This window comes from Engystomops pustulosus, chromosome 2 (assembly GCF_040894005.1).
Source record: "Engystomops pustulosus chromosome 2, aEngPut4.maternal, whole genome shotgun sequence".
NCBI lineage: Eukaryota > Metazoa > Chordata > Amphibia > Anura > Leptodactylidae > Engystomops > Engystomops pustulosus.
Genome location: NC_092412.1, coordinates 129,057,759 through 129,078,550, shown reverse-complemented (window position 1 = coordinate 129,078,550; position 20,792 = coordinate 129,057,759). Strand labels below are relative to the sequence as shown.

At 40.6% G+C, this 20,792-nt stretch overlaps 1 protein-coding gene across 2 annotated transcripts in view; it reads left to right on the top strand.

Moving 5' to 3' along the window:
- Nucleotides 1–20,792, top strand: part of AP2B1 (adaptor related protein complex 2 subunit beta 1) — a 67,296-nt gene that overhangs the window by 9,884 nt on the left and 36,620 nt on the right. For both annotated transcript variants that reach the window (XM_072136387.1, XM_072136386.1), the window contains exons 4-7: nt 816–951; nt 1,214–1,459; nt 19,628–19,818; nt 20,052–20,273. In XM_072136387.1, coding sequence (XP_071992488.1) covers nt 816–951; nt 1,214–1,459; nt 19,628–19,818; nt 20,052–20,273 — 795 coding nt within the window. The remainder of the gene's footprint in view (nt 1–815; nt 952–1,213; nt 1,460–19,627; nt 19,819–20,051; nt 20,274–20,792) is intronic.

Below are 20,792 nucleotides of genomic sequence, written 5' to 3'. Positions count from 1 at the left end.
ACCCAAAACCCCCCTTATTTATCGTGAGGTGCCAACCAAAAATTAAAGCAGTAACTTATTGCTTCCTGTTCAACAACTTTCAATCATATTGGCCTCTTGAGGACAGCAACACAGTAGAAAGATGGAAAATTTACATCATTTTAGCTTCTTTCCAGTGTCCCTCTGTTGAGAGAAAATTGTGGGGCCAGCAGGAGGTCCTCCAAAGATAATTCGAACCTGTCTACTCATTCTCCCACTTCAAACAGTCCCAATTAGTGAAGTAAGTATCAAAATATGACTGAAAGCAGCATCTTTTAAGTTGCTTGGAACTGCAGGAAGATTCTTTGAGTCCTGTCTGGTGTGCTGGGGTGATGGCCAGGGTGCCCACAGAAAGGGCTCGGAGTGCTGCCTCTGGAATCCATGCCATAGGTTCGCCACCACTGTTCTAAAGTGTGGTCACGGGTGCTGCTTGTATTGCATTTACAAGGCAACACGAGCGCGTTTGTACTTCCTTTTTCCTGCAACTCCGTGTCGGTGCTATACCCCTGTTTACAGGGGCAAGCATGCTCGGCCTGTCAACTTCTGCCTGCCTGGCATGCCCACCCATCTCCTGTCCAAGGGCCTGGTACAGTATTTATTTCGATGTGTATCAGGCACGGGGACAGATGAGCATGCCTGGCAGGTGGAAGTTGTCGGAACTGAGCACGCCTGCCCCTGTAAACAAACCGTAAACAAGGTTTACACACAGTCCACAGTTCATCGCCCACCTTCTAGATTTTTTTTTTAATAAACTTGGACAACCTCTTAAATTATATGGTGTCTTTTTTTTGTTTCAGTTCTTTATTTCCAGATGTGGTGAACTGCATGCAAACCGACAACCTGGAGCTGAAGAAACTTGTGTACCTCTACCTGATGAACTATGCCAAGAGCCAGCCGGATATGGCCATTATGGCTGTGAACAGCTTTGTCAAGGTAGCCATAAACTTCTGTCCTATTTTGATAAACCATACATTAAAATGAGAAATGGTGTTCTTAAAAGGTATTTCCTGTAAGCACCCTTCTATGATATTATGAAACAAGGGACCAATCACCTGTTGTTTGAAGCTCACAAGTGGCAAATATGTGCATAAGGTTATGATCCCTGCAACTAATCCCCCACCTGATTTGTTTGCTTGATTTCCTAAAACGAACAGTATGTTACAGCTCGTGTAGTGACGCAGCTATTTGCTTTTAGGATTGTGAAGACCCTAACCCTTTGATTCGGGCTTTGGCTGTACGTACCATGGGCTGCATCCGTGTAGATAAGATCACAGAGTACCTCTGTGAGCCATTGCGCAAGTGCCTAAAGGATGAAGATCCGTATGTGCGCAAGACTGCGGCTGTGTGTGTTGCCAAGCTCCATGACATCAATGCACAGATGGTGGAAGACCAGGGCTTCTTGGACTCTTTGCGTGATCTTATAGCAGACTCCAACCCAATGGTAAGGCCTAATTATGTTTTTAGTTTTCTTTTACATACAGGAAGATCAAAAAGTGATCTATTATAATGAATATACTTTCTTTTGTTCCTGTAAGGACAATGGGGAACTTTATCAAAGTGTTGCAGAATAGATCAGAGCAGAGTGGAATTACACACTTATTCTGCGCCAGATTTATCATGCTGGATAATAAATCTCATGTAGTATAAGACTGTGGAGTTATACTTTAGACCAAGTATAAGTTGATCTAGTCTACTTCTACAAATTGCATCCCATTTGTGGCACAGACAATTATTTTGAAAATCCAATTAACAAAGGTGGTCTTATGTCCGGAGGATTTTTAATAAAACGCAACGGCTTTCAACTGTCTATCGGGGATGCCTACGTTTTATTTTGAGACAGATGTGGGATGCAGCATAAGTAATATGTTCCTATCATGTCACTCAATGGTTCATCTATTATGTTTGTAAGGCTTTAGATGGCAGGTCATGGCACTCATTGATAACATGTAGTTCACTGGCTGTCCTGGACATTGCTAGAGTGCATAGCAACACTCTAACAAACTCTAGTGTTCCTTCGCTTGGCAGGTCACCATCGTCAGCCTGTTGTTCAAGAAACCTTACTGCAATATTGTAGTACTGCAGTATGGTTAATTTGTGTTCCATCACCTAATTTTCCTAAAACACAAAACAAACTAAAATAAACATATTCGGCATTCCCACATCCGAAAATGCATGAGATGCATGTATTAAGATATAAAAATAATTTTTCCCATGAAGCAAACACTGAAACAGGAGAAAATGTAAAATATTGCTGCAATATTGTGCATTTATCCACCCTTATAAAATTTAATAAAATAGGAAATAGATTGTACATTTCCCAAAATGGTTTAAATAAAAACAGCAGCTTCTCTACAAAAAATGATCCCATGCACAGCTTTGTATTCTAAAGTCAAAATAATTATGCATGTCAGCTTTACCATTGAATTTAGGGAAAAAAAATAATTAAAGGGAACCTGTTACCAGATTGACCTGTATGAACTTCTCTTCTCTCCATGCCTCCATACAGGCATGCAGTGATTTCATGTGATCAGATACATGAAAGCGGTATAGTTTGCTTATGTTAGGAGGCTAAAGGACCTGAGATGATCTCAGCTCGAGGAGGCTACGCCCACCCTCAACTCACTATAGATATCCCTTGTTCCGTTATTGGGAAATAAAGCCCATGTGGTAGTTTTCCTTTAAGAAAGTGTCAGAACTGCAGTTCTTTTATTTAATAAATACTGAGGACAATATGACTGTATGAAAGACTTAAATTAAATACTTAAAGGAGTTTCCGGAGGTTAAAAAAACATACCTACTTTCTTCTAAAAAGGTCTCCTCTCCTGACCATGGGTGGTGTGTGGTATTGAAACTCTGCGCCATTCAGTTCTATACAGCACCATCCATGGCCATATATGGTGCTGTTTTTGGAAGAAAGCAGCCATGTTTTTAAACATTACGGACAACACCTGGGGTGTGTCCCAATAGTGGATTGTGAGATATTCTACATCCCTGATGTTAGGTATTATGCATATTTGGTTACTATGAACAAATTTAGTAGAAATAGTTAATGTCCCTGGTTTCTACGTGTAATTCAATGCGTTTATACCTGAATTGACTTTTGATGTTACTTTGGCTTCTCTATCTATTTTAGCATTTTTTCTCTCTCATATAAATTGGTGTCATATTACCGGTGCTCTTGAGATGGCCTTATTATGATTCTGTTGGGTTTAAGATGATTTTGTTCTTGAAGCTAAGTAGACTGGAATAGGTTTTGGCACACTTGGCCTGTGGTTTCTCTTGTTTTTGCATGCAACTGCAGCTGGTTGCCTAGAAACATGCGGTCTCTACGCTGGATGACTCTGCATGAAGTGATACTCGGGATGAAGACTGTGTTTACTGGTTGCTTGAGAACTTGACTTCTTCCTTTCAGGTCTTTCCCTCCTGTTAATATTTAAATCTTTTTTTTTTTTCTCTCCTTTTAAGAAATAAATACTGATTTAAACCTTTCTATATGTGGTCTGAAAGAGACATTGTCACCAGATTTTAATCACACTAAACTATTATGTCCTTTCTAGAATTACCTTTTATGTGAAAAGGAACCTGCCATTCAAATTAACTCACCCAAAATAAATGTCATAAAAACTATCATTAAAAAGCATTACCCTTATCCCTAAATGGCTGGTTTCCATGGCTGCAATGTAAAAGAATCAGTTTGTGTACTTATATGCAACTCGCCTAAAATGAGTCCAGTCTCGGTGCCTGTCCCTGACTTCTTCCACCATTTTGCCGGTATGGAACTAGTGCTTAGGAAGCATCTGGCAATAATCAACTACAGACATATACATTTCACACTACTTTCCCAGGCGCTGTTATCAGTGGTTGGAAATGCTACACAATGCCTTCAGAGAGAATTCTTGTGGGAGGGGTGAGCAAACCAGTGGTTGTGTGTGCTACATCATTAACCACTTCCTCAGGAAGGAGGGGGTGAGATTCATGTTGGCAATGTGAAGAGAAAACAACCTTCTTCCTCACTCCTCCCTCATGAATTCTCCTCAGTCGTATTAGCAGTGTCAATCTCAGTGAGGAGGCTGAGTAACTTGACTGATTTCTGTGGCTCTCCTGCCTCCATAACTTGAACAGAGGACAACAATAAAAGTATTTTTTAGAAGCATGGTGGCTCTAATCCCGTGGATAGTGTCATCAGTGGAACATGTATAAAGACAACTAAAAGGTACTGTGTGAGGTTTGTGGGCCTGTTTATAGCTAAATCTCACCCATTTAGCTATAAAACAAAATCGCCATATGAAAATGAGCTGGGAGGAGTCACTTTATGTCAGAAATGAGTCACTTTTAGTGGCTGAAGGGGGAGCATGACTTCGGGCACCCCTAACTTGGGCTCTTTAGTACTAATAATTATTACCATATATAACCATAATAACCATAAACCACCAATTGGTGGTATCTTAAAGGTCTGTGAACTGAAGAACCAGAGATGCAGGCAGTTTTAAATGTATTAACCATTCTCGCTGTTCAGCATGTATACAGGTATATGTGTATAAAAAGTTCTAATAAGTAGTACTAATTATAAAATGTACTTTTTACATTTATTTAAATAATACACAAGTTCTTCATGGGGTGTCACCAGAACCCCTACCCCTCTGATTCCTCAATGCTCCCCCCCTGGAGGGAGGAAGCTAGCCAGCACAAGTGCTTCAAGGACACAATCGGTGAAATAAAATAGACGGTTCAGATTTTTTTTTTTGCATACCTGTAAACTTCTATGGTTTCCAGCATCCGAAATAGGAAAGAATAGGACAGGTCCCTATTACTGTGTACAATAGGACAGACAATGGATTTGTGAAATAACTGTGAAAACACCCATTGAAAACAGTGGCTTTTGTAAGGCATCCTGAGCCAAACTGCCAATGTGAAAGAGCCCTAAATCTTCCGCATTGGAGGGGCTGCATTCTCTGCAGCCCTTCGGGCTCATTCGCATAATTTTAAAAGGATTTTAGAAGGAAGGAGGCAATGGATAACAAATTTAAGACTAATACCACAGTTATGCTGCCTGGAAATATGAGTAAGTGTCCCTGGTTTATAATGCTTGTAATCCATCATATTAAAACTGATTATTAAAAACATTTTTTAATGATAATATTACTCTGTTCATTTTGCAGAATAAAAAGCGATCAGATGGTTTGACCCATTAAGTAAAGTTTTTAAATCTTTTTTTGCTGATCAGGTGTATTAGTGTCTGACATTTTGAGGAGCTAAGCTTCATCCGTGAATTTGCCACTTATTTGTTGAAAAGTCACAATCCATTCTAATCTAGTTCCTATGCTTGATGAAGACAGAGTATGTTTTTGCGCTAAGAAAAGCCACTTTTTTGGTGACTGTTCAACTGTAAAGAAAAAAAAACAAACATCTTGAATCAGGTGACACTTAATATAATGGGGAAAATGAGTCAACGGACCACAACGCCAAAAAAATCCCTTACAACTGTCCTAGCGGACACTAGTGTGTAAATAGATGTTACAATGTCTACTTTGTTGCTCAGGTAAATGTAGGAAGTTGTACAATCTGTTTCACTTAGTTTCCCAACTAATAGTAGCTTTAAAAGCAGATTGCTAAAACAACCACTAGAGTGCGATGGAGCACCTCCTGTAGCAATGACACTGGCAGTGTAACCCTTTATAGTTACGCCACTGTTCACTAGCTGTAAATGGCTGCTCAAAGTGAATCTGGGATGTCAATTACATACAAACTTAGTCTCAACATGTTTCTTTACTTCCTATACAGCGAGGTGAGTCATTAGGAAACCTGTGCACATTTCAGGTATAAAGTGAATACCCTGACTATCTAGAATGGTGTTCAGACGCTGATGATGTATCTGGGAGCTGGCACGATGCTGTCTAGCTACAGACCACCAAATCTTTGGTGCATTCCAGCATTTAGTTGCGCAATACAGCATAGGACTGTATAAATAAACTGGCTGACTGTGACCAACTGTTACTGTCCATGAAAAGTCTACCTTCCAAGACCTCAAAGGACATCTACCACCAGGATCAAGGATTGTAGACCAAGAACACTTGACATACTAGTGTGTGCCCCTCTGTCAGGATCCACTTTTCTTTTAGCTGCTTATGCCCTTGTTTTTCAGAATAAAAGGCCTTTAAAAATTAAACAAATGAGCCTGAGGGGCTCTAGGCTCCATTACCTAAGGAGCCCGGAACCTCTCAGACTCATTTGCATAATTTTAAAATCCTCTTTTTGTAAAAAACTGTAAATAAGAAGCTATGAGAAAAGTGAATCCTACCAGAGGAGGCACACACTAGCATTTCAGTGTTCTTGGTTTACATGATGTCCTTTAAGAATGCTTTAATGCTGTCATAAGTTTCTGGAAAGTAGAACATACACAGATTGGCCCTGTACAGTCAGAGATCACATGACCCTCCATCTGCAGCCTTTTTATGGTTAGGAATGGCAGCTGAAGAAGTAAGACATTTCTGATCCGGGCGCTTGACTTTCATTTCAAGAAAGCGGTGTAGAACTTTTAATAAATGTATATGGGTAAACTACCTTATACACTGCCCCTCAGACACTTAATAAGAAACATGAAATACATTGGCCATCCCTTTAAATGGATTATGTAACCTTTTACATTTTTGTACATGAGTTACATACATTGAAAACTGAAATTTTAGCTTTTAGATTTATTAACAAGTATACTTTCCTACTCCAGAAAAGTTCTGCTGGCTTCCCCTTGTGCTGGCTGTTTCTGTCCTCTTCTCCGCCATCCCTGGCCGATCATGCGCAGAAAGAACATAATGTTAAAGACGGCACCACTTTTCTGCGCATACCTGCACTGCCTGTCTGCTAAACAACAGACGCCTCCCCTGGCACCATCACTCCTTGTATTGTGGAAGAGCTGGTCTGCCATTAAACCACAATGCAGACAACCTGAATGTCTGAACGCTGTCTGTGTGCAGAGACGGCTTCAAAACTTTCTTTGCTTGCCCCTGAAGTTGCAGACAAGTAAAAAGCATCACGAGGCTGCAATGTCCTGATTCTTCTGTATTACATTCCATCTGAACAGTAGCCTGTGAAGTAACAGGACGACTTTTACTATTGAGGTATGGTCTCAGTCAGTGAGCTGAGATGCTGGAGATGTGGTGGTCATTAGTTTGTTTAGCTCCCTCCAGGCCAGTGATGCACAGGACATATCAGCAGGTGTGTATAGGAGTAACAGCGTCCTGTTAGTCCTGCTCTAGAAGTACAGCACATTACTAAGACTCCTATCCTGTATATATGGGCACAGCACAGTACTACTATGTCTATCCTTTATGTATGGGTACAGCACAGTACTACTGCTTCTATCCTTTATGTATGGGTACAGCACAGTACTACTGCTTCTATCATTTATGTATGGGCATAGGACAATAAAACTACTAATATCCTGTATATATGGGCACAACACAGTATGACTACTCCTGCCCTGTATATATGGGCACAACACAGTATGACTACTCCTGTCCTGTATATATGGGCACAACACAGTATGACTACTCCTGTCCTGTATATATGGGCACAGCACAGTACTCCTACTCCTATCCTGTATATATGGGCACAACACAGTACTCCTACTCCTATCCTGTATATATGGGCACAACACAGTACTCCTACTCCTATCCTGTATATATGGGCACAACACAGTACTCCTACTCCTATCCTGTATATATGGGCACAACACAGTACTCCTACTCCTACTCCTATCCTGTATATATGGGCACAACACAGTACTCCTACTCCTATCCTGTATATATGGGCACAACACAGTACTCCTACTCCTATCCTGTATATATGGGCACAACACAGTACTCCTACTCCTATCCTGTATATATGGGCACAACACAGTACTCCTACTCCTATCCTGTATATATGGGCACAGTACTCCTACTCCTATCCTGTATATATGGGCACAGTACTGCTACTCCTATCCTGTATATATGGGCACAGTACTGCTACTCCTATCCTGTATATATGGGCACAGTACTGCTACTCCTATCCTGTATATATGGGCACAGTACTGCTACTCCTATCCTGTATATATGGGCACAGTACTGCTACTCCTATCCTGTATATATGGGCACAGTACTGCTACTCCTATCCTGTATATATGGGCACAGTACTGCTACTCCTATCCTGTATATATGGGCACAGTACTGCTACTCCTATCCTGTATATATGGGCACAGTACTGCTACTCCTATCCTGTATATATGGGCACAGTACTGCTACTCCTATCCTGTATATATGGGCACAGTACTGCTACTCCTATCCTGTATATATGGGCACAGTACTGCTACTCCTATCCTGTATATATGGGCACAGTACTGCTACTCCTATCCTGTATATATGGGCACAGTACTACTACTCCTATCCTGTATATATGGGCACAGTACTACTACTCCTATCCTGTATATATGGGCACAGTACTACTACTCCTATCCTGTATATATGGGCACAGTACTACTACTCCTATCCTGTATATATGGGCACAGTACTACTACTCCTATCCTGTATAAATGGGCACAGTACTACTACTCCTATCCTGTATATATGGGCACAGTACTACTACTCCTATCCTGTATATATGGGCACAGTACTACTACTCCTATCCTGTATATATGGGCACAGTACTACTACTCCTATCCTGTATATATGGGCACAGTACTACTACTCCTATCCTGTATATATGGGCACAGTACTACTACTCCTATCCTGTATATATGGGCACAGTACTACTACTCCTATCCTGTATATATGGGCACAGTACTACTACTCCTATCCTGTATATATGGGCACAGTACTACTACTCCTATCCTGTATATATGGGCACAGTACTACTACTCCTATCCTGTATATATGGGCACAGTACTACTACTCCTATCCTGTATATATGGGCACAGTACTACTACTCCTATCCTGTATATATGGGCACAGTACTACTACTCCTATCCTTTATATATGGGCACAGTACTACTACTCCTATCCTTTATGTATGGGCAAAGCCCAGTACTACTACTCCTATACTGTATATATGGGTACAGCACAGTACTACTTCTTCTATCCTGTATATATGGGCACATTACCACTATTCCATACTTACCCCTTGTGTCTTCTCCAGCTATCATACATAGCTTTCAAACATAGTGCTGTGCAGAGGCAGGTCCACTGTGTCTTTGCATCCAGCAGTCATATGATAAAATACATGACAGCCGGGTTCCTGGTGCTGAACAGCTGCTGCTGGGTCTGTATAGACAGACAGCCCGAACATTGACAGTTGTAATCTGGGCTGTAGAGCAACCGCAATCACAAAACTGTATTGGGGCTTGTAATCTGGTCACACAAATTACGGCTAGATCACAGCCCCCATAGTGGTCCTAGAGGTCATGGTGTGGTGAGCACACAGCTAACCACAATGTGACCAACCCAGACGACATGCTGTAAAATATATTGTGCAGGTCCTATCTTTGGATCAGTTTGCAGGGTGGCCGCTCTAATTAGGTAAATGTTATACACACACATACATTTTTTTTTCTATATCGCATTTATTTTGTTAAGTATATAGTTATATTGAATGAAAGCAATAGGGAATAGAAAATCAGGGATATATGATACAGTGCACACAGAATTTCGATAACAGAATCCTGCTGTGCTTGTTATCAGTAGGTGCAGGGACTATTGCGGTTCATGGCCAATCAATCAACCTGCACGACACAAATCCATCCTCGCCATTTATATGTATGTATGTATGTATGTATGTATATATATACACTCACCGGCCACTTTATTAGGTACACCTGTCCAACTTCTCGTTAACACTTAATTTTGAATCAGCCAATCACATTGCAGCTATGTGATTGGCTGATTCAAAATTGCATGTAGACATGGTCAAGACAATCTCCTGCAGTTCAAACCGAGCATCAGTATGGGGAAGAAAGGTGATTTGAGTGCCTTTGAACGTGGCATGGTTGTTGGTGCCGGAAGGGCTGGTCTGAGTATTTCAGAAACTGCTGATCTACTGGGATTTTCACGCAAAACCATCTCTAGGGTTTACAGAGAATGGTCCGAAAAAGAAAAAACATCCAGTGAGCAGCAGTTCTGTGGGCGGAGATGCCTTGTTGATGCCAGAGGTCAGAGGAGAATGGGCAGACTGGTTCGAGCTGATAGAAAGGCAACAGTGACTCAAATCGCCACCCGTTACAACCAAGGTAGGCAGAAGAGCATCTCTGAACGCACAGTACGTTGAACTTTGAGGCACATGGGCTACTGCAGCAGAAGACCACACCTGGTGCCACTCCTTTCAGCTAAGAACAGGAAACTGAGGCTACAATTTGCACAAGCTCATCGAAATTGGACAGTAGAAGATTGGAAAAATGTTGCCTGGTCTGATGAGTCTCTATTTCTGCTGCGACATCCGGATGGTAGGGTCAGAATTTGGCGTCAACAACATGAAAGCATGGATCCATACTGCCTTGCATCATCGGTTCAGGCTGGTGGTGGTGGTGGTGTCATGGTGTGGGGAATATTTTCTTGGCACTCTTTGGGCCCCTTGGTACCAATTGAGCATTGTTGCAACGCCACAGCCTACCTGAGTATTGTTGCTGACCATGTCCATCCCTTTATGGCCACAATGTACCCAACATCTGATGGCTACTTTCAGCAGGATAATGCGCCATGTCATAAAGCTGGAATCCTCTCAGACTGGTTTCTTGAACATGACAATGAGATCACTGTACTCAAATGGCCCCCACAGTCACCAGATCTCAATCCAATAGAGCATCTTTGGGATGTGGTGGAACGGGAGATTCGCATCATGGATGTGCAGCCGACAAATCTAATACCTAATAGGTGTACCTAATAAAGTGGCCGGTGAGTGTATATTATCTTCCTGTATCTTTTATATGTGATTATGTGTGTGTGTGTGTATATGTCTATATATAATTGTGTGCGTATATATGCAAGGAGCGCTGGAGGGTATATCTGAGTATATCCGTGTTTTATTTTTAAGGGAGGCCGCTGCTGGGACATTTTATTAGTGAATGGAGGCCGCTGCTAGGACATATCGGTGATATTAGTGAGGAGAGGCCGCTGCTGGGACATTCTATTAGAGAAGGGAGGCAGCTGCCGGGGCATTCTATTAGAGAAGGGAGGCCGCTGCCTGGGCATTCTATTAGAGAAGGGAGGCCGCTGCCTGGGCATTCTATTAGAGAAGGGAGGCCGCTGCCGGGGCATTCTATTAGAAAAGGGAGGCCGCTGCCGGGGCATTCTATTAGAGAATTGAGGCCGCTGCCGGGGCATTCTATTAGAGAATTGAGGCCGCTGCCGGGGCATTCTATTAGAGAAGGGAGGCCGCTGCCGGGGCATTCTATTAGAGAAGGGAGGCCGCTGCCTGGGCATTCTATTAGAGAAGGGAGGCCGCTGCCTGGGCATTCTATTAGAGAAGGGAGGCCGCTGCCTGGGCATTCTATTAGAGAAGGGAGGCCGCTGCCTGGGCATTCTATTAGAGAAGGGAGGCCGCTGCCGGGGCATTCTATTAGAGAAGGGAGGCCGCTGCCCGGGCATTTTATTAGTGAATGGAGACCCTTTTAGGTGTTTTGTCCATAATCCCTAACCCCTTATTGTAATTTTAAAGCTTTTTTCTTACAATTTATATATTGTTCAGAATGGACAGGGGAGGAGATGCTGTTGTCGGCAGGGAGGGGGTGCTCAACCAAAAGTTTGCTATGGGGCCTTCTCATTCGTAGTTATGCCACTGATTGAGAACACAATTAAAAGGAATTTTTAATTGCAGTTAACCTATTGAATACATTTTTATGAAATATTTTACACTCTTTGAGTCGTGGCATAAACCCTTTAAAGGGGACAGTCTTACTCCTCTTATGAGGGGTAGCTTTTTAGCGCACTAATGTGACTAGGTAAAAGGCTTGGCACACAAAAGCAAGATTTGTGGCTTTTCCTGGTAAAGAAATGTCTGGTATTGTGTAAACATAATGATCCTGTATGTAGATGAATGTGTAGTAAGATGGTAGGACCTATGGCAGAAGTGCCTAAATCTTTGTTCTTAAGAACTATACTGGGAGCTCTCCAGATCTGCAAAACAGCACATACGCAGTGCGGTGACCACAGTGATTTGATGTAGGCTGACAAGCCTTGCAAGCAAAAGAATCCATGTTTCGCTTTGTTACCGTGAAATAGCTCGGGCATACTGGGCAGCTGTAAAGTTAACCACTGCAGCTCCACAGTAGCCCCCCATTATGTTTGCTCTATATTTTCCTGAACTGTTTGTTTATAGTCACACTTGTTAGCCTGCCCATGAATGTTTTCGATAATGTTTTAATAGGTTTGTAAGAGGAAGATTCCCATTAATCGGGAGCATATTACACCTCATTAGCCGCGTTACACACTCAGTTAATTTCCCAATTACCCTGTGACAGTAACAAAGAAGCTTTTATTCATCCTGCTCTATATCTGCCTGCCGAATGCCCACTGTAGTGAGAAAGCTGTAGCTGTCTCTTAGGCACACTATAGGGGTACAGTATAATAATTCTTAGGTTGAACGAATGTGCAGTTTTATTGGGGTAAGCATTTTGGACTTCTTTCTCCTTATTTCCACGTTAAGGACCCTAAGCACCTTCTTTTGCAGGTTTATTTAGTTATTTGTTTAGTCATTTTGCATTGGTGATCAAGAAGACCAGTCTATTACTTAAAGAAGACCTGTCACCCCGAAAATGACCCCCACCAAATGTGCCCCAGACCCTTTCTCCCTAGCCAGTTTTTAAAAAAAATTTATGTGTGGTAAATTGATTTAAAACCGATCCGACCTCTTACTAAATAAGAGGTTGGATTCCTGTATCTTGTGTTCGGGCGGTCAGCCTTATTCATAAGGGGGCTGGCCGACACTCCCCCAGCACGCCCCTGTCAGCGGGGACCTGTAGGAGAAGCCGGCAGCATCGTATATATTGCATAATCACTGCCGGCTCTTTGCAATGCGGACGCGCCAAACTGACAGACTTTCTTCTGCATATTTGCGGCCGGCCGAGCAAGGCTTACTCACAGTGCCGCATTGTGGAGAGCCGGCAGAGATTACGCAATATATGCGAGGCTGCCAGCTTCTTCTACAGGTCTTACTCTTATGAGTAAGACCGCCCGCCCGGACACAAGATACGGGAATCCGACCTCTTATTTAGTAAGAGGTTGGATCGGTTTAAATCAACTTACCACACATAAATTTTTTAAAAATCTGGCTGGGGAGAAAGGGGCTGGGGAGAGGATTACGGGGGGGGCACATTTGGTGGGGGTCATTTTCAGGGTGACAGGTCCTCTTTAATAGATGTGAGGAGAGGTTCCCCAACTACAGCATGCATTGCATGTGGTCTTTGCCTCTGCTCTCTAGCTGCTCCCTGCCAATAGAGGGTAAAGAATAAGCAAAGCAGAGTTTGCAAGATATGCAAACTACATTTTCTCTAGGGACAGGACAGCCATTCAGCAACAGCTAATGGGTGCAGGCGGCCAGCCTCCAAATTTGATCTGAATGTGATTGTATGCATAGTAATTCATTCAATCCAAGATTCAGGTAGGTCCTGATTGGAGTGGTCTCCTAAGCTACACTCACTAAGGGTCTGCCTCTGAATTTTTCGGCTTTGGTGGCCTCTCCTTATATTAGTGATTTTTGTAGTTATTTTATAATGGTATTAAGTTCAGTTCTAAATTATTTTCTCATATGTACACAATTTATAAGAAGTTAATCCACTGTAACTTTACAGTATCTAGGAGCTTGTAATGAGAAAAATGTATGGAATGACAAACTCTTGCAGTCTACAAACTTCCGATCTTTATGGACTAATGTGCCTTTGTTAAGCCAGCAATTAGCATAAAATTCAACCCCCATAACCAGACATTTGTTATACCTGCATAGTAGTGTATTACATTTCTGAGAGTATTGGTAGGCCTGGTGGGTACTGTTGCTGGGTGGATGTTGTTTCCCTAGAGAAAATGTAGTTTGCAGAGTTTCCAGCAACAGCTAATGGGTAGATTAGCACACACCTGGCATTAGTCTCAGTAATTGTAGACAATTCAGCAACTACAGTAGCGACCCATAAGAGTCACTAGGACTTTAGTTTGAGTTGGAGAATTAAAAGGGTTATTTCAGGAACCATCATTATTGTGTGCACATCTATGAATATTAGGTTTCAGAAAGTACCAGTTTTTGACATGTACAAGCAATAACGCAATTAAGATTATTGGTCAGAAATTAACACTTTATAATTAAATGGATTACATGAGAAAGGGTATTTATGTGGCCACTTGCAAGTTGTTCTCCTATGTTAATCTCCTCTTAGGAGGCATCATGGACACCTCAAAACAACTCTCAAATGATCTGAATACAAAGATTGTTCAACATTTGTTCAGGGGAAGGATACAAAAGGTTTCTCATAGATTTCACCTGTCAGTTTCAACTGTGAGGAACATAGTAAGGAAATGGAAGACCACAGGGACAGTTCTTGTTAAGCCCCGAAGTGGCAGGCCAAGAAAAATATCAGTAAGGCCCGTGGCTCATTGTAATGAATTCTATGTAAAAACACCATATACTGCAATATGCAGTAAGTACCCTAGAGGGTCTAAGAAATGGTGAAAAAAAAGCTAAAAAAAATGTATAAAATATTAAAATTCCACCCTCCTTTCCCTAAAACCAATATAAAACTAAATAAACAGTAAAAATCACAAACTCATTTGGTATCGCCGCGTCCCAAAATGTGCTTGATTTATCAAAAGATAAAAATGGGTATTGCCAGAGGTGAACCACCTAACGGAAAACAGCGCCCAAATGTTTGAAACGTGCATTTTACGCCTTTTTACATGACATACAAAATGTAATAAAAAGTTTCTCAGTCCTCAAAGGGATAGCAATGAAAACTGCAACTCATTTTGCAAAAAATGACACCTCAAGCAACTCCTTACACCAAAGCATAAAAAGTTATTAGCCTCAGAAAATGGTGAAATTTTTTTTTCGTACACATTCGTAACAATTTTTCCACATTTAGAATATTTTTCCAGCATCCCAGTACACGGCATTGGAATAATAAATAACGTCACAGAGTAAAAAGTTAAATTTGTTACGCAAAAAATAAGCCCTAACACAGCTCTGAACACCTAAAAATAAAAAAGTTATGGATTTTTGAAGGTGGGAGAGCGAGAAATGAGCGAAAAAAAAATTAAAAAGGGGTTAAAGACATCCTTAAAAGGGTTTACCCATGAAAGAAAATTCTAGAGATTTCAATCCCCTAGTGATGTTAACAAAAAAAACGATTATTTTTAGCCCTTACTTAGTTTTATTTCTGTTTTAGCTCCTATCACTCCCTAAGCTGGTCAGTGTATAATTCCAGAGAGTGGACCGTCTAAGGAGACACATTATGATTCCTCTACTGCTTTGTGAGATAGTGTGCTGAAAATGTGGTTAGATTATAAGGGTACAGGATTTATATACACTTTAGCGTATGAACATTGTACTAGTATCAAAGAAAGAGAGAAAGTTCGTCTTTGTGTCTTTGCTGGCCACTTATAGGTCTGGCAGTTGGGTGGCAGGTCTTTTATTAATGAAGTAAAACATGTTCTAATGTAATATTGAACAAGAATCGGGTAACCCAGCCTAAGCAAATTTATGTCCTTCTTGACCTGTTTCTCTGAAGCAGGCCTGTTTTACAGCAAAGCAGTACAGTAGTGTTTATTGTTAAAATGTGTGTTTTCTTTCAAGTAAAGATGTATTTAGATCAGCACCTTATACCTTGTAATACAGGGACAGGAAGCCTGATGTAATTGAGTGCAACTACAGCACTTTTTTTACATGTGAGGTCAGTGATGGACACTTGAGAGGAAATGCAATCATAGGTCTTTAATAAATATAGACCTTCTTAGCACTTTATGTATTTAGAATGTTATAATGAATGCACATGGTCATTGTATATAAATGAATTTTATGTATGTCAAATATTGTATCACAAATATTGTAATATGGTGGGCGTGGGTCATGTGACCACGTGGATATGTATATAATGCCGCCATTTGCAATGTGTAGACTGCTTGAAAAAGGCTCCCTGGAGCCGAAACGTCACTGTTTTTGTTGCTGACTATGAAATAAAGAAACACTTTACTATTTTTTCCACCCTAATTTGGAGTGCTGCCCGCTTTCTTGCATCTAGATATAGATAGATATATATATAGATATATATGGATATTTAGATATAGATATATACGGATATTTAGATATAGAAATATACGGATATTTAGATATAGCTATATACGGATATATAGATATATATGGATATGTAGATATATATAGGGATATATATATACTCAAAAGAAAGTCCAAGCAGCACAAACCTTAAAAGAGAGGAATGGGTGCAGGCATCCCAGGACTGGGCCACAAGTCCTCCAGTTACAATATGAAGAAAGCGGGCAGCACTCCGTTGTAGGTAAAATTTACAAAAGTGTCTTTATTCCATAGTGGGTGACAATGACAGCGACGTTTCGGCTCTGCAAGAGCCTTTTGCAAGGAATATATATAGATATATAAGGATATATATATATTTATATATATATATATTATATTGAGCTTGCAATTGGAGGGATGAAGTGGCACTGTGAATACGGATTATATCCGAGGGTTGGGTGCAGGCTTGTAAAGGTCGGACTCAAAGATCCCAAACATCCAATAGGCAAAGAATAGGAAAGCAGCACTCCATGTCAAATAGGTGTTTATTTCACCAGTGGAGATTACAACGTTTCAGCTATCTCAAGTAGCCATTTTCAAGTAATAGCATCAGTGTTACAGGGCGGGTTTATATCCCCCGCAAGATGTGACATCATCAGTGAGCATACATAGATAAACAATTCATAATGTGACATTGTGGTCCAATTATGGTGTACAGATGACAATAGTGAATATACATATCGTAATAAATCAATACTCAATAAATAGATAAATAAATATTGCCACTAGGCATTCATTCCATCACGCCGTCCTGTGTTTGTATACAATAAAACAGTGCATGTCCACGGTGGTTGCTTAGCAACCACCGACGCAACTCGTTCGTGCAAAAATGGTCGGAATAACTCAATTATAATACCCGATGACGGCTCCGATGCATCAATCGCCTAAAATAATCCATGGCCTTACCTACGGGTGGCGGGGGCAAGACTCCGGTTTGTGTCGCTGTGACATCGCGATCTCGTTGCTGCACTGTTCCCAGCACAGCCAAGACCTCCCAGTCACTTCGCGTCAACACTTACCCAGGAATCATCATGCTCTCGCGAGATCCACACACATCGGTCAGTGGCCATCTTGGATATAATGGAAATTATAATGGAAATAAATTGTTTATCTATGTATGCTCACTGATGTTACATCCTGCGGGGGATATAAACCCGCCCTGTAACACTGATGCTATTACTTGAAAATGGCTACATTGAGATAGCTGAAACGTTGTAATCTCCACTGGTGAAATAAACACCTATTTGACACTGAGCGCTGCTTTCCTATTCTTTGCCTATATATTATATTGATATATATACTAATATATATATATTTATAATATTATATATTTATAATATTATATTGCTATTTGGGCTTTGATTTCATTGGACTTAAATTGTCATTCTGAAAATGGCCTCATTTCACAACAGAAGACTGCGGGATGCAAGTCCAAGTTAAAGGATGCCATTTCAGAGAACCGTTTATAAGGCCCCAAGATATTGCAAATGCATGTAATTGAGTTTATAAGCATGTAGTGTTCAAATTCAGCGGTCGCTCTGCTTGGTTAATGTGCCTTTTCATTTGTCACACTGTGAAGTATTAGAGATTCAAACATCCATCCTTCTCAGACGCTCCGGAAATCCTGGTTTCTGAGATAGTAATGTCCAGGCTTTGAATACTGTCTATCAATGTGAGACTCTTGAGTGTAGAAGTCATCATATGAAGTATAACTGATGGCTTTCTAATAAATGTCTTTGTTTTCATAATTAAACATTCTTCTCTTTCCACACTTAACAGATATGTGCACTTTATTCTATAACTCTTCTACAGTATATTGGGTTTTTATGTTTGCTGTAATCGCTGTACAACAGATGACACAGCATGTGATTTATTAGAAAGTAAGCAACAATAAGTGCTGCTATGTTGTGCTTTTATATTTTACCTTGTTGCTGATCCTGGATGTATGCAGTTTCTTTGGGCTGACACAGTCCTCTACGCGTCACAAATTAACTTGTCACTTTAAAAACACAATCAAAGGGCCTCTTGCATAAGGCAGTGTGCACACCCAGTCCGTACCAGGACAATAGGATACAGCCCGTTGAAAGAGGGAGGAGATGGTTTGAGCGCTAATTGGAAGCAGGGCAATGGCGCCAAAAAGGACCTGTCCTATCTTTTCTGTTGCGGACTCACAGCTCTGACACGGTACGGTGTGTTCCTCAAAATAAAATCGTTTCTGTCCCTTTTATTTATTTATGGATCACTATTAATTCCACGGTGCTGTACAATCAGTTAGGGGTTCACATACATTACAACAAATTCAAGTACAAAACTACAGAGATCTGGAAATAAGTGGGAAGAGGACCCTGTCCATGAGAGCTCACAACCTATATGGGAGGGAAGATGGAGACATGAGGTGAGGAAGCAGAGCAGTGCAGTTATTGTGTGTTGTAGGAAAACCCAGGTGGGTTTTCAGATTACATTTAAAGTTTTGGAAAGTGGGGGACAATCTGACACATTTAGGTAGATAGTTCAAGAGTATGGGAGATGCATGGAAGAAATCCTGGAAGGGGGAACAATACCTGTGGATAACGAAATGTTAGAGCTAAGCTAAAATTGTGAGCGGTGTTAAAGTTGGCATTACAAGTTAGGAATGGACGCCTCTACACTGACACTATCCAATTGTTGCAGATCATGCAGGACAAGTGGAATGCCTTGATGTCCATTTTAGGATGTATGCACATTTGTTTTTCAGGATTGGATAAGTAAAAACATTGCCTCTTGGCTACCTTGTAAGGAAGCCCCCGTAACAACAAGCATGACTTTTAGTAAGCCTAATTACTTGGTGTAGGATGAAAGCCAAAACAGTATATCTATTCCACAAGGAACAGATTTCCCAACTGTATACACCACTGTTTTGATGTGCTTAGATCTTTTCAGTACAGCGTAGGGATCTGGTTCAACTGAGTTACAGGATTTTCACTAGGGTTGGGATGTAAGAGCTCTACTTATAGAGACTTTGCCAATAAAATCTGCCTTTTAGACATGTGGAGACTTGCATCCATTGATGCTCCACTGTGGGATTCTGGGAAATATGTAAAAAAATAATTTCAGGATGGCATAAGGAAAATATTAACTTGGTTTCAGTTTGCTCATGAAATTCTAGGAGGTTTGTACTGTTGTAGAGGTTACTCTCATGAATTCTGACTAGGTTTTTATAATGTTTATTATTAATGTGTCTCCTTCCATTTCATGTTATTTATACAAATATATATATGTTCTTTTCATGCTGATTACTACTCCTTTCTTTATCCAGGTGGTAGCCAATGCCGTGGCTGCTCTTTCTGAGATCAGTGAGTCCCACCCTAATAGCAACCTGCTTGACCTAAATCCACAAAACATTAACAAACTGCTGACTGCGCTGAATGAATGTACAGAGTGGGGGCAAATCTTCATTTTAGACTGTCTCTCTAACTACAATCCCAAAGATGAAAGAGAGGCACAAAGGTAAGTAATACATTGGATTAAGCCCTTGTAGGGCAGGATAACTATATTTTATGTTCTGTTCTGTTATCAGAACAGTGCCATTAAAAATGCACAACTGAAAGAACAACTGATACAAACTGATATTCCATTGACTTCAGTGTGGAGTTGTATTGTCTTCATTTGTTGGTTGTTTTAACATAATAAAAAAACTCAGGATTTCTTCTGTTCTCAAGTACTGACCTTCTTTTCTACAGCATCTGTGAACGCGTTACTCCACGCCTGTCTCATGCCAATTCTGCTGTAGTACTGTCTGCTGTCAAAGTCTTGATGAAGTTCTTAGAACTGCTTCCAAAAGACTCAGATTACTATACCATGCTTCTTAAGAAATTGGCACCTCCTCTGGTTACCTTGCTTTCTGGAGAGCCTGAAGTACAATATGTGGCTTTAAGAAATATCAACCTTATTGTCCAGAAGAGGTAAGTGACAAAATATGAGAGGCTGCGAGAATACAGGTAACTTGACTTGTTCTCAATTTTATTTTAATTATCATTTTCAGATTTGATTGGCTAAACCTAATGATCTGAAACTGCTAAATTATATTTCTGCTTTCACATCTCACTTGAATACTTTACAGTGTTAGATTTTCATGCTAAATTATTATCAACCGTCAGTTCTTCATGACTATGGCTGTCACTTGCCATTGATACTATTTCAGTAAATGTAAGTGTGTTTTCTGGCACCACCTTCTTGGGCGTACATAGAAACCTCAAACATTTTATTCCTATGTAATAGTATATTGAATAGAAAAGGCTCATTTCTAATACTACATCTCTCAAATCTTTGTTATGAAGACAATAGGATACTGATAGCAACCTTTTTTGGCTTTTTATAAAACCTATATTTACAGTAAATGTTAAAGAAGATATGTTCTCTCCTGACTTTTATGTTTTTCCTGAAAATAATTATTCTCGGGCTCTTAATTCTCTGCATTGTAA